The 25360-nt window shown below is 38.7% G+C and overlaps 1 protein-coding gene and 1 pseudogene across 1 annotated transcript in view; one reads left to right on the forward strand and one right to left on the reverse strand.

The window, feature by feature from the left end:
* Positions 1-2427: 2427 nt before the first annotated feature.
* LOC107838893 (copper-transporting ATPase PAA2, chloroplastic) overlaps positions 2428-25360 on the reverse strand; it is a 40742-nt gene continuing 17809 nt past the window's right edge. Inside the window, exons 9-17 of the mRNA XM_016682140.2 lie at positions 14102-14211; positions 10638-10743; positions 9839-9905; positions 5745-5824; positions 5172-5626; positions 4458-4632; positions 3831-3962; positions 3081-3231; positions 2428-2821 (exon numbers count right to left, since the gene is read on the reverse strand). Coding sequence (XP_016537626.1) covers positions 2709-2821; positions 3081-3231; positions 3831-3962; positions 4458-4632; positions 5172-5626; positions 5745-5824; positions 9839-9905; positions 10638-10743; positions 14102-14211 — 1389 coding nt within the window. The 3' untranslated portion in view covers positions 2428-2708. The remainder of the gene's footprint in view (positions 2822-3080; positions 3232-3830; positions 3963-4457; positions 4633-5171; positions 5627-5744; positions 5825-9838; positions 9906-10637; positions 10744-14101; positions 14212-25360) is intronic.
* LOC124886742 lies at positions 21609-22998 on the forward strand (annotated as a pseudogene).

Genomic DNA, 25360 nt, shown 5'->3' on the forward strand with positions numbered 1-25360 from the left:
CTTGTTCATAAGTAGGATTTGCAAGTAAACATAGCATAATTTCATAAGAATAGTTCATGAGTATTCCAACAACATTTACAAGGCACATTATCAACATAGAAGTCATTGGAACGTAAGGGCATATCATGAATCCTTCACTTAGTCACAATTTAGCTATATTGCATGATTTCTAATTTCTTAGGCATTTTATCAAACACCTTACATGCACATCTTAAGCATAGGTGAAATCATCAAATTATGCATCATGAACAACTAAATTTACATGTTTCCAACTCATATGATATCATGAAATTCAAAAAAACATACAAAGATTCCATCTTAGGAATCACCCAATATCAACAACATGATCATCAACATCCAACAATATAGAAATCATACCTTATAATGAAAAAGAGGGTTTTTGAGCTTTATGGATGAAAGGGATCCATAAATCAACTCACGCATACTTTAGAAGGAAGATTCTTGATGATTGACGGAGGAATTTCCTTGAAATCGGATCTTCAAGCTTAGTTACGCAACCCTAGTTGTTTTTTCTCTTTTAGTGTTCTTGGATGATGAGCTTTGAGATGATAATAGGGTTGTCATATGTTTAGAAGCTATATATTTCGTAGGGTTAAGTTTAGGGACGTGTAAAAAGTGTTAAAAGACTTAATTACCCTTAAAATAACTCAAAACGGAGTGTTTTTGGCACCTGGAACTGACTTAGGAGGCGCCCAAGTGATTGCCTAAGCTAGGTTGGGGGGCGCCTAACCAATCGCCTATGTTTGGTTTAGGCGGCGCCTAACCAATCGCCTATCCTTACTGTATCTCACGAAAATGGGCATAACTTTTTGCTCGGGTATTGGATTAAGGCGAAATTGGTATCGTTGGAAAGATAATTCGATTCTCTACAATTTGGTGGGTCTAAATCAGCCAAAATACCACATTAACATCGAGTTATACTCATTCAAAGATGACCCTTACAAAATCGAATACTAAAACTTGATGGATTCAAAAACTCTTAGCTTGTATTACCTTAAATGACTCATATGAACATGCTTAATGCATCATAAGCTATCCTATCACTAGGATATTCATTGTAAGTCATGTACTCAAGTATGAATCACAGGATAGGAGATTTCATACGTAGAAATACTTATTCACTTCCTAGCTTAGAAACATGCGGGGTATTACAGTATGAAAGAATTATCTAAATGTGTTGATGTGACTTGATTGTAGTGTGCAGTGCAGCATTGTACATTCGGTACAACTATGTGTTACTTGTACATGATTAGCCAGTTAAGTAGTTAAATAAGTGGGAGGGAGTGCAAGTTGTTTACAGCTGGCAATTAGTATTCATGGTTGTCATTTGGTTGTAGCCGTTAGTATATATACCTAGCACTAGTCAGATATTTTCTTTACCACTTTACTTAGCTCATTTAGGCAATGTAATAGTTTCTCTTTGCTCTCTTTTTCTCTCTTCCATCACGATCAATTTTCTTTTGTATTCTTCTCTTTACTATATGAAATCAATAGAGTTTGCTCTGGTAAGCCGAGATTCTGTACAATTTTTCTCCTTGACGGGTTGTAGCACCGCTCCTATCTTTGCTAACCACACAACCGAAGAGAAGACTACATCATTAGGGTTCTTTCTTTTCTACTTTACTATTCTTTAATTTTGCATGATAATTTTGATTCGAACATGAATAGCTAAATACCTTTATTCTGCGGATACAATTAAAAGCATGTTTGTTTAGTAAACAATTAATTCAACAAAGGTTGTTTATCATATACTATTCTTATATTCTTGAGTTTACTATTTTAATGTCTAGCTACTATTAAAATAAATCTATGTTCTCATCATGAATTCGAAAAAAGAATCGTGGGATAGAACAAAGAATATAGGAAATAAAATATTTTCTTTAGTAAATAAAGACTCGATTTAGGCTAGGATAGGACCATAATCATACAATTAACCTCGTACGTCAATAAGTGGATGAAATCAAATTCTTTACATGATTGCAAAACAGTCTCGTAACCTTGAAATTTCTCTCCAACTGTGATGATAACCTTAACTTACTTTCTTGCTATAAATTGGTTACAAAACTCGCAAAATCAGACAACTCTCTTCGTTACTTAAAAACACTTGTTTAAATTTATGGTACTAGATTTGCAAAGATACTTGCTAAACAATAAGTCTCTTGGGTATGATAGGGTATGATATCCAGACTACACTCTATATTACTTGATGGCCACATACGCTTGCATTTGAGTAAAAGTCAGCTTGGAAGTTAGATTGGTTGACGGAATTCAGTATTTATCATTAACGAAGTGATATTCATTAGGCGCAGAAATGGATATCGGAATTGAAATTGTTCACATTTAATGTATACAATTAATTGTACGGGTAAAATGAAAAAAAAAATTCTATCCTAATTTAGTAAGAGATCAATTAATACGAGACATTTATTTTTAATAATATGATCAACTAAAATGGAACAGGGGGAGTATTATTTACTTCTTTATTTTGTGTTAAGACAACATTGCCTGGTTTTCAAAAGGAAGCTAGGTTCTGACAATAGTAAAGTACTATATTATGACACTCAGCTCCTCTCAGCTCTCTCCCCTTGAAGCTGACATAAAAGCTAAGTCCAAGAATGAGTAGCACAAAAAGATTTCACACATTCAGATTCTTACATGCCAACTCCATGATTTGGATGAGGTTGGAGTTATTGCTCCTTTTGAGCATTAAGGTTCTCTTTTCTTTTCGTTTGAGAACCATGGAATTGTAGAAACAGTGAGTTGGTGACGACAAATATTGAGCTCATAGCCATTAAACCTCCTGTCAGGAAAAAAAAAAAAAGAAACAGCTGTTAATTATCTCTCACAATTTGTAGCTGCTGTTAAAGGTCAAATTTTTTCCAAAATCACCAATAGATGAATAAAGAAACCATGGCGTAACACTCTCAAAGAAAATATCCATACATTGGCTACATTTCCAGAAGATTGTCAACAAGATGCCCAGATAAGTGATAGGCAACAACAAGAATCTTAAATCCTTTGGACCAAATGATAGAACAAGCAATATGGGATGTTATTACCTGAAAGAGATGGTGTCATTGCAAAATCAGAATTTGGAAGTAGTACTCCAGCTGCAATGGGTATCGCAACCACATTATATGCAACCGCCCATGATAGATTTTGATGAACTTTTGCCATTGTTGCCCGTGCAAGATCAAGAGCGTCCAGCACCTGTCAAAAAGGTCAGATAAGGCACATCATCATTTTTTTCTACAAAATAAATTCACAGGCAACTTGCATTGAACATTTGTGTAATCATCCCATAGAAATTGCTGATATACACAGTGGGAGGCAGTCTGGGTCACGTGAACCAAACCGTAGCTTCTTGATGTAATCCTCAAAACTATAGTGTGAAATAAGTTAATGTGAAGTATGTTTTTTTTATGCTATGATATTTAGCAACTTTTTACAAATGAAATAATCCACCTATTTTGTTTCTTGATAAGGGAAATTTTGAATCCATATTCTCGTTACCGTTCAATGAAAAGATGAGCAGAAAAAAGGCACGAGAGGATAATGACTAAATCGTTATATCCTCTTATATGACATAATACATGTTACCACTTATTACAGAAATAATGACTTGGTACATGTTAAGCTAGTTTTATGATCAACGTTAATATGTGAAGAAATAACTAAATGTGTGTTTGAATAAAAAAATTAAACAAAAGCCTCACTGTGATAACATGGAACAAATTTTCTTTCCGGATGAATGCGATGACATGGAACAACGTTTTTTTCCAATGAATGTGATGACATGGAACATGTACCTGTGAGAGTCTATTTCCAAGGAGTACAATGGATGCTGCATTTGAAGCAGCAGTTTCCTGTCCTTCAACTTGCAAAGCAATCCCCACATCAGCAAGAGCAAGAGAAGGTGCATCATTAATGCCATCACCAACCTTCAATTATGAAGTTTTCAAGTTAGATACCCGTGCATAATATCTGGCATTTAGCAAATCACGTGCTCATACAGTACAAAACAAATACTCATTGAGAGATAAATAGAACACGAAGAGACCCCCAAAAAGAATAAAGGAAATATGACAAGCTGCTACTAGCTAGAGGGGCAAATGGAACAGCTCAATTACTGAATGTTCTGTGCCATGGAGAAGTTTCCTTAAAAGGGTCGTGTAAGTGGAGAAGTCAATTTTTATGTAAGTTAAACTTTTAAATATTAGATAAACCAGAGTTTTCCAGGAAAAAGCAGCAGTGAACTGCAAATGGAATTGTAAACAAGATATATTTAAAAGACAAGTAGAATATTATTAGGTTTCACCAGATAAATGGATTAGCACGGCCATGCAATTGCACATGGTATTATGGACAAGATAACATCTATCTGTTTTGAGGGACAAACACAATATATTAGGTTTTCACCAGATAAATGAAATTACCATGGCGACGCGGTGGCCTAGAGCTTGAAGACCTGAGATGGCAGCAGATTTCTGCTGGGGTGTTAAAGATGCATTGACAAATTTGTCTTTTATGCCAACAGTCTTTGCTACAGTTGCAACTGCTTCTTCGCTGTCTCCCGATAACAGTATGGTTTCAATACCCTTGTGCTGAAGACTTCAATAAGTAAGAATTAAAAAGAAAAGTATGAGAAAACTAAACAAGAATAAAATTAAGATGGTTTAAAAAAAGAAGTTAGAAGAAAAGGGATGAGCAACGGGCAGGTGGTAGAACACATTTTTTTTTGATAACCAAACAATGTAGTACAACACATTTTTGCAACACTCTACATATTGAATACATTCAAATTGAGAAGTGACGGAAACATCTGTAAATTCTTTATGATCTAAGTTTCAATCTATAACATGGTTCATAAAAATATGGAGTCTGTAAAACTGCAAGAGGCATGTCAATTTAAGGATATATGTAACTTCTTCAAAAGGCTGAAGACTGAATAATATCCTCAAATTCCCACTTTAAGATAACTTCTTCGAAATAAAAGAATTACGAAGCTAATGACCTACACGCGTTAACGATGAGTAATACATCTATGCAGCAAAATAAATTGAGGAATGCGACCATGAGGGGAGACTAATGATGATTGTAACTTCTAAGACGCATCCAAAATTTACACTTGAAATTATCTTCAAGGTTACCTTCTTATTGTACACTCAGCATCCTCACGTAATTTATCAGATATAGAAATGGCCCCAATCACACCCTCTCCCTCTCGACCGACGAATACAACTGTTGTTGAATGATTAGATGATTGACTGTCCTGTAATGATTTATGCATCACAGATTGCTCGGGAGTTGTCAAATCAGAAAGGTCGGTTTTTTGCTGGAAACGTTCTTGAACCCATTTCAGCTTCCCAACTGCAACCAAGAGCCCATTTACTTCTGCCATGGTTCCAGAGCCAGGTTCAGCCAATTGTCCACGTGTGACAGGGATACTCAAATTTAATGATTCAGCTTTGCTTATAATAGCATGAGCAATGGGGTGCGATGCTGTTTTCTCCACTGCTGCAGCTATTTGAAGAATCTCTAATTCCTCGCAAGCCAATGACATGATAGCAGAAACAGAAGGTTTTCCTTCAGTCAGAGTTCCTGTCTGAGAGTTACAAACAGGGATCATGTTTGTAATCCAAATAAATCACTATAGATCTTTTTATTTTTGCTGCGGAAGTAAAAGTTGCGACTAAGTACTCAATTGAAGAACTATTAAACACCTTGTCCAGCATGACATGATCCACACTTGCCAAGCGTTCCAGTACATCTCCTCCTCTGATAAGAAGTCCTTGTCTTGCTCCTGTTTAGTTTCAACCGATAATTACCCACTTAGTAATTTGACAATCTATAAGGTTACTACATGAAAAATGAACTGCCTATTAAACTAAAGGTAAAAACAAAAAAGGTGAGTATGTAATCCACGAAGTGTTTTCTGAATATTGATTATGTCAGCTTTGATAACCCCAAACCCAACCCCCCCCCACACACACACACACAAAGGTAGGGGTAAGTCAGCGTCTATCCGAGGCAAAGGTCTGAAATTTCTGCATGAATAGGTCTGCATAAGAGGCAAAGGTCCTCATTGGAGGTGTCCTTTTTATACAGAAAAGGGCCTAAATACCCTACAAGAACTGAAATTGGCTTTAAAATACCCTCCATTAACCTACCGACTCTAAAATACCCCCCATCCACCTTTAACACTAACGGACCTAATTTAAACCTAAATTAAAATTTCATTTATTAAATGGAAGCTTTCTATTGGTCAAAAATTAAACTAATTAAAATGTTACCTTTTTTATTAATTACCTAAATTCCTTTTAAAAAAAAAACAGTTGGATACATCCACAAACTCATAAATTTTCGGATACATAATTTTAATTATGTATCTCCCTTTAGTCAAGTTACGTATTATGTATCTCGACCAAATAGTTTCAGAAATGGAAGTATCTCAGTATTCAAAATTATGTATCTCTAACTTCAAAATTATGTATTCGGATGCTAATTATGCATGTATTCGGATGCTAATTATGTATCCAGGCAAAAATGGAGTAATTAACTGTTACATCTAAGTTCAAAATTATGCATCTCAACTTCAAAATTATGTATCCGGGATGCTAATTATGTATCTAAAAATTGCAAAATAAGGGATTATTTGCAACGAGTAGGGATAGGGAGTAATTAGGGATAAACTTGTTGGGATTTATGTAAGTTTTACATGTCATTATTACTTATAACCAAACCCGGATCCAACTTAAATCTACCTGACCCAGCCTATTAAAAAACCCAACCAAACCTACTAAATAAAGGGGCAAACCCGGATCCAACTAAATAAGTGGGTTGGCTATGTCTTTAGAGGTTTCCCATTTCTTCTTTGTCCATGTATGTAGTCCAGTTCTTGTGGTGACCTTGACATCACCCGTTTGACATTCAGCAAATTAAGAAAGAGCTGCACAATTGGTTGTGAGCTATGGCTTGCAGCTGTGCGGGCTGAAGCTAGGCAAGGCTACAAAAGGGAAGATGATGTTCTGATGGCTAAAGCATTGCAGGAGTGCCCTAACAGTGGCATTCTATGTGGTGCTTCAATTGAGATTGTGCCTCGGCCTCAAAGAAAACATGATCTTTGACGCTTTAAATAAGTGTGATCATGATCCTCATGTAATGGCTGCAGTGGCTAAGTTGTTTTGGCAGGAGAGGAAAGTAGACAAAGCAAGAAATTGGTTCAACAGGGCAGTGACCCTTGCACCAGATATTGGTGATTTCTGGGCATTGTATTTTCAAATTTGAACAGCAGCATGGAATAGAAGAGAAGAGGCGATGTGCTGCTTTATTTAGTAGGTTGTGTCGGGTATATTTAAGTTGGATCCGGGTTTGGTTATAAGGGATAAAAACATTTTAATTAATTTAATTTTCGACCAACAGAAAGCTTCCACGTAATAAATGAAATTTTTAATTAAGGTTTAAAATAGGACTGTTAGTGGTAAGGGTAGAGTTGGGCCATGAAGGTGGATTGAGGGGTATTTTAGAGCCAATAGGTTAACGGAGGGTATTTTAGAGCCAATTCCAATACTTGAAGGGTATTTTAGGCCGTTTTCCATTTTTTATAAGGTAGCGCAAAAGTTATTAATGAAGAACCAAATGGTTAGAATTTACAACAGAAAGAAAAAGCTCAGTTCGATCAACCATTATAAATTTCTCCCTAACTTATCTATGAAATCAAGATATTGAACCATATCATCTAATAAGCCCTATGTATGCCAATGGTACACACTATGAATACTATTGTTTTTGACCATTGAATTGTAATTCTTTTTGCCTTCAAAGCATGTCTTGCTTTCTCCAGCAGTAAAGCCCACAAAATACAGAGTGGAATCGTTCAACAGATTCTTGACACTGTGTGGCATCACCCAAGCTACACCACATATACTCGAAAAGAGATTCCAGCACTGCCTTGAGAGATAACAATGGATTAGAAGAAGATTTTCCCTGGCCACATTACCTCCCATAGCCCCTCTTGCAACTATAAATTTTATAACTACTTTTAACAAAAAATTTCTTGTCATCACTATCAGTCCAGATCAGAGAATCTGATTTATCTTCCACTAAAAAAGTAGTATTCAACTGCTGTAACAATTGACAGAGATCTTTTATTTCCTGTCATTAATCTTCTCCTACAATTGATCTGCCACCTGAATTAGAAGAGTTCAGCCAGAAGTCCCCCCCTCTTTGTAGAATAATTATACATTACTGGAAAAGAAAATTTTAAAGCATTCATTTCCTACCCAAACATCTGTCAGAATTTAATCTTGCAACGACTGCCTATCTCTACTCTTATACACTCCTGGAGGTCTCTGCATAATTTGCTCATATTCCTCCAAACCCCACCTCTAGCAGAAGAGCTGGGGTTGGAACAGGACTCCAGATATCATTTGTCATATTTTGCATCAATTAATTTTTCCACATGGCAATGGTTTCTGCATTACCTCCATAGTCATTTGAACAAAGCTCTCAAGTTTCTAACTCTTGTTCCTCCTCCCTCTCTCTTGTTACCTTTTGCCTTCTTACCAAATGTATCTTATGATTTTTTGAGTTCCCATCCCACTGAAATTGGTTTCCAAGAGAACTCGGTTTCTTTTCCACAGCAGAGGATATTAGAGTATTCCATTCAATACACTGTTAACTGAAGTCCATCTCCCTCCCAGAGACAAGTATTGTTTCTTCCATGGAATTTAATTGTTAGTATATTTGGCCAAGACTCCTTGCCCTATGTACTAGTCATTTCTCCTTACTCCCAATGGAAGGCCCAGGTAAAATGTAGGAAACTTCACTACTTTACATCCTAAAATGTCAGTCAGTTCTTGTATAACATCACCAGCATTGATACTAAACACACTACTTTCGGACAGATTCATCCTTAAGGCCTTTAAACTTCAAAACATAGTAAAATGACTAAAATCTCTCTAATATACAGTAGTTGCTCCTTATTGGCTTCACACAGGTCATCAAGATATGTAGTGTGTGAGATCACAATTCTCTCTTGGCCATTCTTTTGAAAGTAAGACCCTATGATCAGGGGCGGCTCAAGCATATCAGTGGCCTAAGGCAAAAATCGACCGGAGGCATTGAATTTTTAAGAAATTATTAAATATATACTACCTCCATTGGCATTATTTTATCCCTATCCTGAGTTACACACTAGTGCTTATCCCACTAACCGTCCCTGGACGCTACATCGTTTCATCATGTAGGGTCCGAGGGCTTTTTTGTTGCTCCTGTGCAGCGTTAGGTGATTCAGTATTCCAGTATTCAGTATTCCGGATCTACTGTGAAGTGGTGAGCCTCCATCTTCCGGAAGGCAGGTCATCTCATTGTTTCTATTACTGTCTTAGTACTTTTGGATTCCTTTTTTCATAGACAGGGGCATGTCCCGACTTAGTTTGGTATTCTAGTTTTAGAGGCTTTTGGGGACAAGTGTGGGTTGGATGTTTGCTTTGATCCATAGTCTACATTTGATTATCTACCCTTCTTATTACTATTTAGTTGGCTTCCGTTGTATTCTTTTATTGTCTTCTGGATGTTAGGCTAAGGGGGTGGTCTCCGGCTCAAGGTGGGCTTGAGATACTCGGCATGACTAGGCCTGGTTCGGGTCGTGACATGACTGTGAAGCAAGTGATACATCAAGGAGAGTACTCTTGTGAGAAAAGAATGTCAAAAGAGGATAAGGAATGTAACAGGTGTGTCCTCAATTGCTGCATAGCAGGGAGAATGGATGAATTACTGTGAACTACAGCAAAAGCATTTAAATCTGACTATGTACCTAGTGAGGTTCCAACCAAAATTGCAGTTGGTGTGGCAAGGCCTAAAGCACAAGGACAGGAGACAACCTGTAAAAAATCAAAGACAATAATATGGTTAACCAAAAAACACATCACACCATTTTACGACATTTATATGTGGAGGATCATATGCTTGAACTTTTACGTCCCAGAACAAGCTAGGCACCAAATTAGAATACACTAGGTGAGTTGACCGCAGTAAGCTTGGTTGACTGGTATCACAATTGTTTTTTATTATAAGGTAGGTTATCAAGTCGTGTTGCAATTATTACAAATTATTTACGAGCAATACATAAATAGCACAAACTTCTGCCTGTAGACAAGCAATTCTTGTGTTTTTACCTATATTGATACCGTATTTATGAAGCAACAGCATCAAAAAGCTTCCTTCTGCAGTAATCAAATATCTTACATGTCTTCTGTTTTAAACTTAACAATTTGATTTCTTTTTTCCTTTTTGATCAGTACATTTTACAACTTGATTTCTGCTTATCTCTAAGCTAATAAGGCCAAATCTTCCTTCACCAATAATATCGTAAGACAAATGGAGAAGCACGGAAGTGACCAGCCGACAAAGCACATAGATTGGACAAGCTAAAATGACAACTCCGTTATTGTCTGACATTTAACTTGAGATAAATTAGCAGCCTCTAACAAGATCTGATAGAATAGAGAATGAACAAAATTTTCTAGACAAGGATAGAAGAGAAATGGAGAAGCAATTTAAATAAGTTAGAAAGGCATTGATATAAAATGGCTCGTCAGTTCACCATGACGCACCAATACATCTACAGCAAGTTTCAGGCTCAGAAGCAAAGGATCTCCTTCGGATCCGGCAATATCATTCAATAAAACATCTGGGAAGATGTGTGACCCAAAATAATACCTATAAAATGAGTAATAAGTATCGAACAACAGAAAATCATAAGTAATTATATGGTAACATAAAATATATGCAGTACCAGAGCATGGTATCATTGTTGGAGAGACTTAAAGTAACCAAACAACAGTTTCATTTCTGCTGCCGCTGAATTATTGCAGAATCATTAATCATCTATATTTTGAATGCTTATACCAAAACTCGTATCATGTGCTATTGTTTTTGATAAAGTAATAAATTTATTAAATTCATTGTTAGAGAGACTTGAAGTAACCAAATAAGAGTATCAAGGATTCATTTGTCACTGCCAAATTATTGCAGAATCATTGATCATCTATATTTTAAATGCTTATCCGTCCAAAGGTTTCTCTATCAGATGAAGTATGAAGTGTCATCTGACACCACTTCATTGGGAAATTTTATTTATATATATATATACAAATACAAATATATATATATATATATATATATATATATATATATATATATATATATATATATAATGCAAACATGAAAATGTGTAAATAATGAGAGAAATGACACCGTTTGTCACAAGTTGCATCTTGATTATCTGGTTAGGCGGACGAAATTTCCAATGGAGGTCAGTAATTCAAACCTCGATAGCTTGTTTGTTTTAAAATTTTTGATGAATACTAGTCCTTACTAATTAAACGTTAATATGCCAGGTAGTATTTACTAATTAAATTTTAATATGCCAGGTAGGATTTACAAATTAAATGTTAACATGCCAGGTAGGATTGATCCAATGACTTCCTTGTAAGGAAAAACTAAACCACATTCACTATTGAAGACATACATTAGTTTTCTTTGTGAGTTGAACTTCATGAAATCATTTAGCGGTTTCGAATTGATATTTTAAATTTTTAATTCAGTTTAAATTTCAACGGAGAGATCTTTTCCTAAAGCACCTTTCGACCCTTCAAAACCAAGTTCAACATCTCAAAGTTCATCTAACTTTGAGGAAAGCCAAGTTGCGTGGACATTTCAGTTTTGATGCCGCACCCGTGCCGGATTCTCCAAAAATTCACTACTTTTGGAGAATCCGACATGCACCCATTGACATTTTTGAAGAGTCTGAGCAACATAGGAGGAAAGGAATGATGAGTCAAAACAATGTCGACAGAGATGTATTTTAGTACTATTGCCAGTGAGACTATTAAAAATACTCCCACCCACCCATTTTATGTGGCATTCTTTCCTTTTTAGTCCATCCCAAAAAGAATGTCACATTACTAATAATAAGAAACTTTAAAATTTCTTTTTTACACTTAATGAAATGATTTATAATCACATACATATCTAAGGATTGTTTCAAACTACACGTTTCAAAAGCCTTCCTTTTTTCTTAAATACCTTGCAACGTCAAAGGGTGCCACATAAAATGGCACGGAGGGAGTACAATTCAAAGTATAAAAAATTGTCGAGGAGAATTGTAGTTTTGTACTTGTGTTTTTCTAATATGATGGCTTTACTGTATGTGTATTTGGTTTTTGCTGGGATCAACACATGAACTTTCCTGAATCAAGCAAATTAAAAAGTATGCTAGGGAAATTGTTGTAGTATCTCCTAGCCATATTCCTATTCCCAAACAAGTTAAACTAATAGCTTGATCTCCACCTTGTGCAAGAAAGATAAAACTAAACACTGACGGTAGTGTCAAGACACGCATTGGAGATGCTACCTTTGGAGGGAATTTTAGAAATGATCAAGGAAGTAGATTTTAGGATATTCAAGTAAGGTAAAGTCTACTTCAAGTGTCATTAAAGAACTATGAAGCATCAAAAAAAAGGGTTAAACTTAGCAAAAGAAATGAGATAAAAATGACTTAGAAGTGGAAACAAACAGCCAACTTGCCATTAGGCTTATCAATGAGGAGGAAATACAATGTCAACCCCCAGAGGGCTATCGTTGGAGATTGCAAATATTATTTGTAAGTTACAAAAGCCACCATTAAACATATATGGAGAGGGAGGTCAATCAATGTGCCAACTTTCTATCAAACGAAGGGCACAAGCAGGAAGAAGATTTATTTTTCTGGGATAAGGCAATCAAGGGAATAGAGCCTCTCCTCCTAGCAAATTTAAGCCTCGTAGCTAATGAATGAGTTTAAAGTTTTCCAGTCCTTTCAATGTACCTAAAAAAATGCTTTTTTGTTTATTTCTTTAACTGTTGACACTGCTTATGAGAAATCCCTTGCACACCACTGCCCTAGAGGTCTTGAGAATCAGTTGATCTTGTTTCATATGAAAAAGAGCTGGTGGAAATGGTTGATGAAGATTGCTCTATATGCCACGGCCCATGTATTACCACAAGGATGGAATGCATGTATTTTAAAAAACAGGAACCAGACCATCGGAAGCCTAGTCCATGAACATTTTTACTGAGATTAGACCAGAGCTTTTAAGTTTTAGAGCTGCAAATACTTCATCGCCGTTAAGAACTTAGTTTGAGCCTTGGTTTCCTTCAACAGTTTTTAAGGGAAGATCCCTATAAATGCTGTAACATTCAGTCTCAGCAAAATAATTTGTTACATACAGAAGAATATAGGAATGTCAAGAACTCTATTGCTCAAAGCAAGTACCAGTTTACACACTAGTATACAATCCCAAACACAAATATTTTTCTTTTTAGGGATATGGCAAACACCATCCTCAAACCCCTCTTATCTAGGAGCACGATAGTCGTTTTTCCTACGTTGCTCCTTGGTTACTCAAACTTCAAATCTCATTGTTGAGGTGGACGGCCCTCACCACTAGACTCTCCCCCTGCCTTGTCGTCAAACAAACAATTGGAGATCCCAGAGGATAACAGTGCTAAGGAATAGTTGAGCAAACTAGGTGTCTGAATTTAGCCTGATTGGACTTGATCCTAATTTGACTCAATTCCAGGAAGTAGGTTTATGTAAACCAGTGCCTTGTATGCCAAGTGACATGCTAAGGCTACATTACTTTTGAAGGTGCTCCAAGTGCACCTTGTAATAGAAAAAATACATGCAAACGGATGCAATTATAGTTCATAGGAATGGCTGAACATAGATTTATAATACAGCAGCTTGTGAACAGGTGAGGAGGAAAATCACGGTTTCAAGAAATAGGTTTAGGAACAACATGTCAACTGTGACTTTGAGTCACCCACACACCATTAACATCATCCATGATAAGTCACTGAACACTATTATTCCTTTCATTTCAGAGACTTAAGTAGTATTTGTTTAGATCTTCTTCTTACCCATCTTCCAGTTTGTTCATGTGTACCAATCCTTTGTCTAATTATACCTAATAAGCTACAAGAGCAATCAACTGTTTCTTAAACTTGTGATAAAAAGGTAAAGTAAACTTGTTACCAGAACCCAAATGTGATGGCTGATAATGTCATCACACTGTAAACAAATGGCCCAGCAATTGAATCTGCTAGTCGCTGAATTGTTGCTTCACGGCCTTGAGCATCCTCAACCTGGAAGAATACAAGATTTACATAGAAGCTCACAAAGTTTTTACGCATCAATATTAGAGGGCAGTGGTCCCACATATATCTGCTAATTCTAGTTTAGGATCACTAGCCACTTTTTAGTCAAAAGATGGCACATACTTATGTTTACCGGCTCATATTAGAAAGAGTAATTTAAAGTAAAAATTTCAGAGAAGAGGAAATGATATTCTCTATCCAGAAAATAAAGGCTGTAAACAACATAAAAATGCATGTCAAATATCAAAGGGAGTCACATAAATAACTCCACAGACAGTAATCACAATCACAGTAGAAGTCCCAGAGTTCCTACACTGTGCAGAAAATTAAAATACACATCAATTTGAAAACTGCAATTCAAAGATGGCCCAACTACAAGCCTCAGAAAATGTTGAGTTTTACAAGAAACTAGGTGCAGTTGGGATTTGAGAAAACAAAGAGAGTCTCAGCTTTTGATCAGATCCCAGACTAGCAGGACACTCGGCTTAATCTGATTAAACAGTTCATCCCAAAAGCTCCAATTCATTTATGCACACAGAGAACTCTGACATGGCTCCAGTTAGACTGCAATTTGGTTTTTCCTGAGGGGAATCTAGTGGTATTAAAATCACCACATAACACCCAAGGACCTTCACATAGGCTTCTCATAGATCCTAAGTGATGAAAAAACTGTAAATTCATGGTTGATCGAATCATCTGATTGTCATTCTCCATTACTTCCCTTTTCCATAGTCTTGTTCCCTAGAACTATGATGCCCCCTTTACTGCCTATTGATTCCAGCCAGACACCCTCTACCCATCTATTTCCCCATAACTGTTGTAAGTAGTCTCCCACAGCCCCATTCAGTTTTGTCTCCACCAACATTATTTGGCCCCTCTTGATGCACTTTCCTGTTCTGACAAGGTTGGACCATGGACCAAGGATCTACTCTAAACCTGTTTTTATTCGCCTTGGTGATGGATGTATTGACGAGGCATATTCAAGGGGAAGTGCCTTGGTATATGTTATTTGCAGATGATGTGATTCTGATTGACGAGACCTGAGGAGGAATTAATCATAACTTGGAGGTTTGGAGACAAACCTTGAGTCTAAAGGATTTAGGTTGAGTAGGACCAAGATGGAATGAATACTTGGAGTGCAAGTTTAGTGGTTTGACACATGAGGCCGACGTGGTAGTGAAGCTGGATTTCCAGGCCTTTCGGCCTTTCGGAAGAGAGATGGTTTCAAGTATCCTAGGTCTATGATCCAGGAGAATAGAGAGATCAACAGGGACGTCACACACCGTATTGGTGCAGGGTGGATGAAACAAAGGCTCACTTAGATCCAGGGAAATAGAGAAATTGACGAGGACGTCACACACCGTATTGGTGTAGGATGGATGAAACAGAGGCTCACTTTTGGAGTCTTGTGTGATAAGAAGGTGCCTCCTAAACTTAAAGGAAAGTTCTATGGAGTGGCAGTCCAACCGACCATGTTATATGTAGCGGAGTGTAGGCCAGTCAAGAACTCTCACATTCAAAAGTTGAAGATGGCAGAGATGAGGATGCGGCTATAGATGTGTGTGGTCTTACTGAGAGAGAAAGGGTTAGAAATGAGGTTGTTCGAGAGTAGGTGGGAGTGGCTTTGGTGAAAGAAGACAAGATCTAGGAAGTGAGTTGAGATAGTTCGGGCATGTGATGAAGAGGTGCACGGATGCCCTAGTACGGAGGTGTAAGAGGCTGGTTATGGATGGTTTCAGATGAGGTAGAGGTAAGCCAAATAAATACGGAAGAGAGGTGATTAAACATGACATGGAGCAGCTACAGCTTACTAAGGATATGACCCTAGATAGGAAGATTTGGAGGACGCGGATTAGAGTATAGGGTTAGTAAGTGAGAGTGCGTCCTTGCTAGGTGAAGGTACGCTTTGTGTGTAGTCGTGTCAGTAGTCGTGGTGTTGTGGTGATGTTTGTGATTTTGGATAGATAGTTCATAGTAATACATTGTTGTTGTCTTGCTTCTGTTATTTGTTGATGTGGTATTCCAGCTTTTTTTTTTGTTTCTATTATGTCTTGTTATACTGATTCTTGTTCTAAGTCGAGGGTCTTTTAGAAACAACTTCTCTACTTCATTTGAGGTAGTGGTGGACTTTGTACACTTTACCCTCCCCAGACCCCATTTTGTGGGAATACTACTACTCGCCACATTTCTTTTACTCTCCCAGTTAAGCCCCCTCACGTTCCATGATAGAACTTTGAGCTTCATGACAAATAAGTTACAAATTTCCTTCACCTGCTTGATTAACTCCTAGGTTCCCCATCTTTAAATTTCACGTCAAGGAAGAGACTATTCCAACTCCTCAGAGACTTTCTCTTTCCATACTATCAGTAAAAAAAAATGGTTGGGATCGTCTCCTTTTCTCTTTCTAATTGATCTTTGTGAGTAGTGACATGCTTCTTTTGTAAAACCCTCAAATTTTGCTCCATACTCCTGACTGAGTCTCAAGATGTTGCATTGTACCCAAATGATGCAGCCAAGGTTCCCCAAGGCCTTTCATAAGGAGTCAAGCAAATGAGCTCAAAGGTTGGTGTTGAAGTGTGTGACCATCTCATCTAAAAGCTTAAGTTGTTAGATAGGGCACACTTTTATTATTTAATGATATTCTCAACATGCCCCCTCACGTGTGGGCTAGATTCTTTTTCATGGGCCAAGCATGTGGAAGTTCTTTTTGATAATGGGTGGCAGTGAAATTCAATCCCAAGACCTCTTTGCCTACTTTAATACCATGTTGAAGTGTGTGACCATCTTATCTAAAAGCTTTAGCTAAAGCCTTTAGAGAGAACACACTTTTATTATTTAATTATATTCTTAACAGTTGGCAAGGGTTATTCATGAAGAGGGATGCACTTGAATGCATGATGGAATCCTCCCGAGGATTCTATGTGTTCGTGATAGCATTTAATGGAGCATACATCGGGAAGAAAAAGGAGGAGTGTGCTTCTTGATGAATTCATCCCAAATTAAGGAACTCAAACAAGGCCCTTCATTAAGTGTAAAACTGTAATAACCTAGGGTCTTCTTTATTTGCTTAGTATAAAAAACATTCTTTTATGCTTTTCAAGACTTAGAATATTCGAAAAACCTAAAACCTATTGTTCTTGAGAGATTATGAGAGCTTACCAAAGCTTTTAGTTGTTTCTTGTTTAGAAAGAAGAGTTGCTTGGGAATTTCCCTTGAGGTTCTCATAGGATAGGTGTTTCTATGGAATTTCAAGAAAGATTTCTCGTCTTTGAATTGGTTGTTCTTGAATCCATGGTTATATCTACCTTTTATCCTAGTTTTGATTCCTTTATTTTCTTGAAGGAGGCGAAGTCAGCGGTCAGCGGTCGGAAGGAGGCGAAGTCAGCGGTCACGGCACGGCAGCGAGGAAGGAGGCGAAGTCAGCGGTCACGGCAGCTAAGACGGCCGCTTTTGAGAGCTTGTATGCAGAGTTACAGGGGAAAGGAGGGGAGAAAAAGTTGTTTAGACTCGCTAAGGCTAGGGAGAGGAAGGGTCATGACCTCGATCAGGTGAGGTGCATTAAGGGGGAGGACGGTAGAGTGTTGGTGGAGGACGGCCACATAAAGAAGAGATGGCAGTCGTACTTTCATAGGCTCTTGAATGACGAGGGGGACAAAGCTATTGTGTTAGGGGAACTGAAGCACTCAGAGGAGTGTCGGGATTTTAGCTATTGTAGACGTTTTAAGGTAGAAGAGGTTAGACAGGCAGTCCGCAGGATGCGTAGGGGTAGGGCGACGGGGCCGGATGAGATACCGGTGGAGTTTTGGAAGTTCGTTGGAGAGGCTGGTGTAAGGTGGTTGACTGGATTGTTTAATGAAATTTTCAGGACGGCAAAGATGCCCGAGGCGTGGAGGTGGAGTACCATGATCCCTCTCTATAAGAATAAGGGGGACATTCAGAGTTGTAATAACTATAGGGGATTAAGTTATTGAGTCACTCTATGAAGATCTGGGAGAGAGTGGTCGAGGTGAGGCTGAGACGGATAGTGTCTATCTCGAAAAACAAGTTCGGATTTATGCCCGGCCGCTCGACGACGGAGGCAATCCACCTGGTACGGAGGTTGGCGGAGCAGTATAGGGAAAGGAAGAAGGATCTGCACATGGTGTTTATCGATCTGGAAAAGGCTTACGAAAAAGTCCCCAGGGAGGTGCTTTGGAGATGCTTGGAGGTGAGGGGAGTACCGCAGGCATATATCAGAGTAATTAAGGATATGTATGAGGGAGCGAAAACCCAGGTGAGGACGGCGGGAGGAGACTCAGAGCATTTCACTGTCCGAACAGGATTGCATCAGGGATCTACTCTTAGTCCCTTTTTGTTTGCGTTAGTAATGGATGTGTTGACGCGGCGTATTCAAGGGGAGGTGCCGTGGTGTATGCTCTTTGCAGACGATGTAGTTCTGATAGATGAGACTCGAGGGGGTGTAAATGACAAATTAGAGATGTGGAGGCAAACTCTTGAGTCTAAAGGGTTCAGGGTGAGCAGAAGCAAGACAGAGTATGTGGAATGTAAGTTTAATGACGTGAGGCGGGAGAACGAGGTAGTAGTGAAGCTGGAAGCACAGGAGGTATGTAAGAGGGATAAGTTCAAGTATCTCGGGTCCGTGATCCAGAGTAACGGTGAGATTGACGAGGATGTCTCGCACCGTATTGGGGCGGGATGGATGAAGTGGAAACTCGCGTCAGGGGGTGCTGTGTGATAAGAAGGTGCCGCCCAAGCTTAAAGGCAAATTCTATAGGGTGGTAGTCCGTCCGGCCTTGCTGTATGGAGCGGAGTGTTGGCCAGTTAAGAACTCCCACATCCAAAAAATGAAGGTGGCAGAAATGCGGATGTTGCGCTGGATGTGTGGACTGACTCGAGGGGATAGAGTTCGGAATGAGACTATCCGGGAGAAGGTTGGTGTGACTTCACTGGAGTGTAAGATGCGGGAAGCACGATTGAGATGGTTCGGACACGTGAAGAGGAGGGGCATGGATGCCCCGGTCCGTAGGTGTGAGAGACTAGCGTTGGATGGTTTTAGGCGGGGTAGGGGTAGGCCGAAGAAGTACTGGGGTGAGGTGATTAGGCGGGACATGGAACAGTTACAGCTCACCGAGGACATGACCCTAGATAGGAAGGTCTGGAAGACGCGAATTACGGCAGAAGAGTAGGGCCAGATTGGGTCGCTAGTGTAGGGAATTACTTGGTGGGGTTTTTTTTTATTTTTTATTTTTTATTCCCGTTATGATTCCGTATTCAGTGTTCCATGCTTATTACGAATCTGTGTGCTTTCCTCTGCTTTCCTCTGTTTTATATTCCTTATGGGTGCCGTATTTATGTTATGTCATCTGTTTCTGTGTTTTACTATGTGTTTGTGTGATATCTTGTGCCTTGAGCCGGGGTCTTTCGAAAACAGCCTTTCTACTTCATCAGAGGTAGAGGTATGGACTGCGTACATCTTACTCCCCCCAGACCCCACTAAGTGGGAATACACTGGGTTTGTTGTTGTTGTTGTTCTTATTCCCATTAGTTTCTTGTGTTTTTGTTGTTAGTTTTAGTTTCTGTTCTTAGGTTTATATGGTGGCGGCGAATGACTTGTCGAGGAAACATGTTTTGGTTTCTACCTTGACTTCTAAGTTGTGGAGTTTTGAAAGCTTGAAATCATTGTACCCCGAGGACCCCACTTTTACTCAAATCTACCAAGATTATGGAGCATGGGATAGGGACCATAAGCTTAAGGATAAACCTACTACCCCACATTTGCTAAATTTGATGGCTACTTGTTCAGGAACAAGCGACTATGTGCGCGCATGAGCTCGTGGAGAGAACTTTTAGTGAGGGAGGCACATGATGGGGGTTTGATGGGGTATTTTGCTATTGACAAAACATTGGGGATCCTTGAAGAACATTTCTATTGGCCTAAAATGTGTAGTGATGTTGCTTAAGTTTGTGGCCAATGTGTTGAATATCATAGTGCTAAGTCTAGGCTACTTCTCTGTGGTTCATATACCCCTTTCCCCACCCCTCAAAGGAAAACTCACATCTTGAGAAGAGCAATCACCTTTAGTTGAATTTGCATATAATCTGTCATTCATAATCCTATTGGCATGTCTCCATTTGAGGTTGTTTATGGCTTTAACCCCCTAAACCCTCTTGATCTAACCCCTTTGTCTCAAGATGTTATGTTGAGTTTAGATGGTAACAATTGGGCCGAAGCCATGAAAGCTTTGCATGAGAAAGTGAGACTTTTTTTTAGAACTATGAGAACGTGAGACTTCAACTTGAGAAGAAATCAAGAAACAGTCAACAAGGGCCGAAAAAGGGTAGTGCTTGAACCGGGTGATTGAGTTTGGGTTCATTTTCAGGGAAAAAGGTTTCCCAACAAGAGGAGATGGTTTGTTTGAAGTGCTTGAGAGGCTTAATGACAATGACTACAAAGTTGATCTCCTTCCGAAATACCAAGTGCACAACACCATCAATATTTATGATCTTTCCCCTATCGATGTGCCTGATGAAGACCCCTTGAATTTGAGAACAAATTCCTTTCAAGAAGGGGAGAATGATGCAGCCCAAGGTTCCAACGGCCTTTTACAAGGAGTAAAGCATGTGAGTTGCACGAGTTATTCATGAAGAGGGATGCACTTGAATGCATTATGGAATCCTCCCGAGGATTCTATGTGTTCGTGATAACATTTGATGGAGCATACATCGGGAAGAAAAGGGAGGAGTGTGCTTCTTGATGAATTCTTGAATTCACCCCAAATTAAGGCACTCAAACAAGGCCCTTACTTCATTAAGGGTAGAACTGTAATAACCTAAGGTCTTCTTTATTTGCTTAGTATAAATAGGGTCTTCAAGAACCGAAAACTTATTGTTCTTAAGAGATTATGAGAGCTTACTAAAGCTTTTAGTTGTTTCTTGTTTAGAAAGAAGAGTTGCTTAGGAATTTCAATTCTCTTGAGGTTTTTCTCATAGGGTAGGTGTTTTTTTTTGGAATTTCGAGAAAGGTCTCTCGTCTTTGAAATGGTTGTTCTTGAATCCATGGTTTTGTCTACCTTTTTATCCTAGTTTTTGATTCCTTTATTTTATTGTCTTTCTTTTTCCCATTCGTGCCTTGTGTTTTTGTTGTTGGTTTTATTATTGTTCTTAGGTTTATATCACCATAGATCTGCACTCATTTTCGTTTCATTACCACATTCAGAAGCATCTGATTGAATAGGTATCTGTTCTTTCAAGAAGGTTATCTGCTTAGTTTTCCCCTGCTCTTCACTTTCATCTTCTCAACAAAAATGCCGCAAAGGGACTCATTGCGGCTGAGTACACAGGTGTGAAAGTTGAACTTACAAAGCTCTTTTGCTCTCTTTTGTGCCTGCCTCTTTCCTTTGGATCTCACCGCCGCGTTACATTCTTGTTTCAGCTGTTGTGCGTGCGGCCATGGCTTTGATTTTACATTCAACAAGTAACAACAAAAATGCCGCAAAGGGACTCATTGCGGCTGAGTACACAGGTGTGAGAGATGAACTTACAAAGGATTTTCAGATGGGTGTGTCAAACAAGACACCTGAGTTTCTTGAGATGAATCCAATTAGAAAGGTTTCTGTGCTTCAAACACCTGATGGACCTGTTTTTGAGAGCAATGCCATTGCACGGTTACTAAAACGAAGCCCAATAATCCTCTTTTTGGCTCTTCATTGATTGAATATGCTCAAATTGAACAATGGAATGATTTTTCTGCCACTGAAGTTGATGCAAACATTGCACGATGGTTGTATCCACGCCTTGGCTATGCTGTATACATTCCTCCAACTGAGGAAGTTGCGGTAGCTGCATTAAAGAGAGCTCTTGGTGCTTTGAACACCCATTTTGCATCCAACACATACTTGGTTGGACATTCAATCACATTGGTTTCACATCACTATGGTCTGCAACTTGAGCGTTGGTTTTAGGATGATAATGACCAAGAGCTTTACCAAGGAATTCCCACATGTAGAGAGATACTTCTGGACTGTGGTTAATCAGCCAAATTTCTGCAAGATGGTGAAACAAGCTGAATCTATCCCAGCTCCACAATCCAAAAAGCCCACACAGGCGACTGAAAAGCCCAAGGCTAAGGAGGAGCCAAAGAAAGAGGTTAAGGAAGAACCTAAGCCTGCAGAGGAGGAGGCAGCACGCAAGCCTAAGCCAAAGAATCCTCTTGATCTCTTGCCTCCAAGTCTGATGATTCTGGATGATTGGAAGAGGCTTTACTCCAACACCAAGACCAACTTCCGTGAGGTTGATGTTAAAGGTTTCTGGGACATGTATGACCCTGAAGGATATTCTCTCTGGTTTTGTGATTACAAGTAAAATGATGAGAACACAGTTTCGTTTGTAACCTTGAACAAGGTTGGTGGTTTTCTGCAAAGGATGGATATGGTGTGCAAGTATGCTTTTGGTAAGATGTTGATTGTTGGTTCTGAGCCCCATTCAAGGAGCAAGGCTTGTGGCTTTTCCATGGAAAGGAAATTCCCAAGTTCGTTATGGATGAAGTCTACGACATGGAGTTCTATGAATGGAAGCAAGTAGACATCAACGATGAAGCCCAGAAGGAGCGTGTTAGCCAAATGATTGAAGACCATGAGCCTTTTGAGGGACAGGCTCTGTTGGATGCAAAGTGCTTCAAGTAAACTACACTGTATTGCGATCAACAATGTTACCCTTTTCCTGAGATTGTAGTTTACTCTGGTTGTGTACTCCCAAATTTACTTAGATTCTTGTTTTAAACAATATCTTGGTCTTAGAGAAACTGTTGTCTTTGTCATACGTTACGTTTCCAAGTTGTCGAATCCACATAGTTCATGGGACGTCTGTGGTTGAATTATGTTATCCTTTTCAAGTAAAGCAGTTTTGATAGTTTCAGGTGAAAAAAAAAATCTTCTGATTTGTCCTCTGTAATTGGTTGTGATAACTCTGCATGCACTAGTCGTCTTCTCCCAGTTGAAGAACTTGCGTTGAGAGCCTTTTTGATTCAACTTATTTTAGCAAGTTTTGATCAATAGAGGATAAATTGTTGTCTTGAATCTCTGATCTGTTTGCCTAGTTGTTAACAAAAAATTACGCCTAGCATCCCCCAAAGTGTCTGGTCTTGTTCCCCAAACGTGAGTCTTGAATTTTTGCCCCTCAAAGTGTGTGATCTTCAATTTTTGTCTTGCTAAATAAATTCTAACGTTTGCCTATAAGGCAGAACTTGTGGTCAATTGAACAGGCTCAGAGTCTTAAAATGTTGTTAACGTCTATCTTATGGGCAAAAGTTAGAACTTACATTTGATGGGCAACAACTTTAAATTCTAACTTCTGCCTATAAGGCATAACTTCTGTTCAATTGAGCAGGTTCACTGTTTTCAAATGTCCTAAACGTCTGCTTTTTGTGCAAAAGTTAGAATGTCCGACTTATGGGCAAAATATATTAAGCGAGGCCTTAAAATCAAGACCACCCTTTATGGAGGCCATTTTTGTAAGACTTCTTCTATGGGGGTATAAAATATCAAAACTAGCACATTTTAGGGTCATTTCTAAACTCAACTATGTTGTTAATTTCAATGACAATGTTTTATTGTCTTATTTAGAATGTTGGGCGTGCTAACTCGGGCACAACTGTTTAAGCCCAGAACATTTTGAATAATTTTGTAGATCCAACTCATTAACAATAGTCAACTTAGTTACGTGACCCCTCACACCGCACTTTCACCAATATACTCAATCCGTTTCAATTTACTTGACTCATATTGTGATACGAGTCAAGGGGGTATCATAGCTTTTGATGACACCGTGGGAGGTCAACGCATAAAGACTTAAGCTTAGGGCTTGTCTTCGATGCCTAACCAAGAGAACAAGTATTGAAGTGTGAAGAAAGACTTCAAACACTCCAAAGCCGCCCCATGTATACACTCCAAGGCCGCCCCTTTTGTAAAGCCTCATTAAGTGCCTTTTGGTCTTTTATTATGTAATAAGTTTAGGACAAGACTTTAAATAGCTCCTCTTAGTTTAGTTCATTTTTCTGGAACTTCAATTATATTTTGAGAATACTCTTTGAGAGTGTCTTTACAAGTGTGGAATCACTTGTGCAAGTGTGGATTCACTTTGTGGCAATGTGGAATCGTTGTGTTGGTTACCAGTTTAGAAACGAGGGTTGCTTGGAGATTCTGGTTCCCTTAAGCTCTTCATAATAGTGTGGTGTTGTTATTGTGGGTTGTTAGAATATGAATAGATATATAGAATTCTACTTGGAAAGGGATTGTAATGTAGGACAACAATTTCAATAATCTTTTCTCCATTAATTCTCACATGGTATCAAAGCAAGGTTCGTGAGGAAAACATCATTCCGACGTCACTGCCCGGTGACGGAAGTTGTTGTCCAAACAAATATATTTTACGACGGTGTATTTCAAAACAAACCAACACCACCATCATGATCGAAATTTCTCGACGAGTAAACCCCAGTCAGACTCGCCGACAATAGGCCTCTCACGCGCCCTCACGCGCCGCCGGCAGAAAAATTTCGGCAAGCGCGTCAGCCCATGCGCAGGCGCGTGCAATAATTTCGACGACTTTTCAGGCAATTTCTTTTTGCCAGTAGCCTCGCTTCTTCATTCTGAAGCTACTCATATGATTATTTTTTGATTCCGAGCAACTCCCGGACATCAGATCTTATATCCGGCGAGTTTTCTTTTCCCGAGCCAAATTCCGGCAGTATTTCTTTTTTATGATTAAATCAGAATCTTATTGAGGAGGTCAGAAACTCAGATGTCATAGTTTATGAAGAATCGACGAGAGGAAGGTCGATTTGGAAGATCTCGACCTAGGTGTAGTTATTGTAAAAGGTTTGGACATACTCGTGGGGTATGCTATTCTCGACCTAAGTGTAGTTATTGTAATAGGCTTGGACATACTCATGGAATATGCTATTCTTTGCATGGTCGACCACCTAAAAGTGGTCATATTGCTCAGTCTAACACCACAGGTGATCAACGGGTGTATTTATCTGGCAAGGAATATAATGAGTATCTTCAGTATCAAGCAAGTAAGCATATATTTCTACCAATAGCCTCAACTGCACAATCTCCTACCTTTGGATCATGGGTTG

This window comes from Capsicum annuum, chromosome 8 (assembly GCF_002878395.1).
Source record: "Capsicum annuum cultivar UCD-10X-F1 chromosome 8, UCD10Xv1.1, whole genome shotgun sequence".
In the NCBI taxonomy this organism is placed as follows: domain Eukaryota; kingdom Viridiplantae; phylum Streptophyta; class Magnoliopsida; order Solanales; family Solanaceae; genus Capsicum; species Capsicum annuum.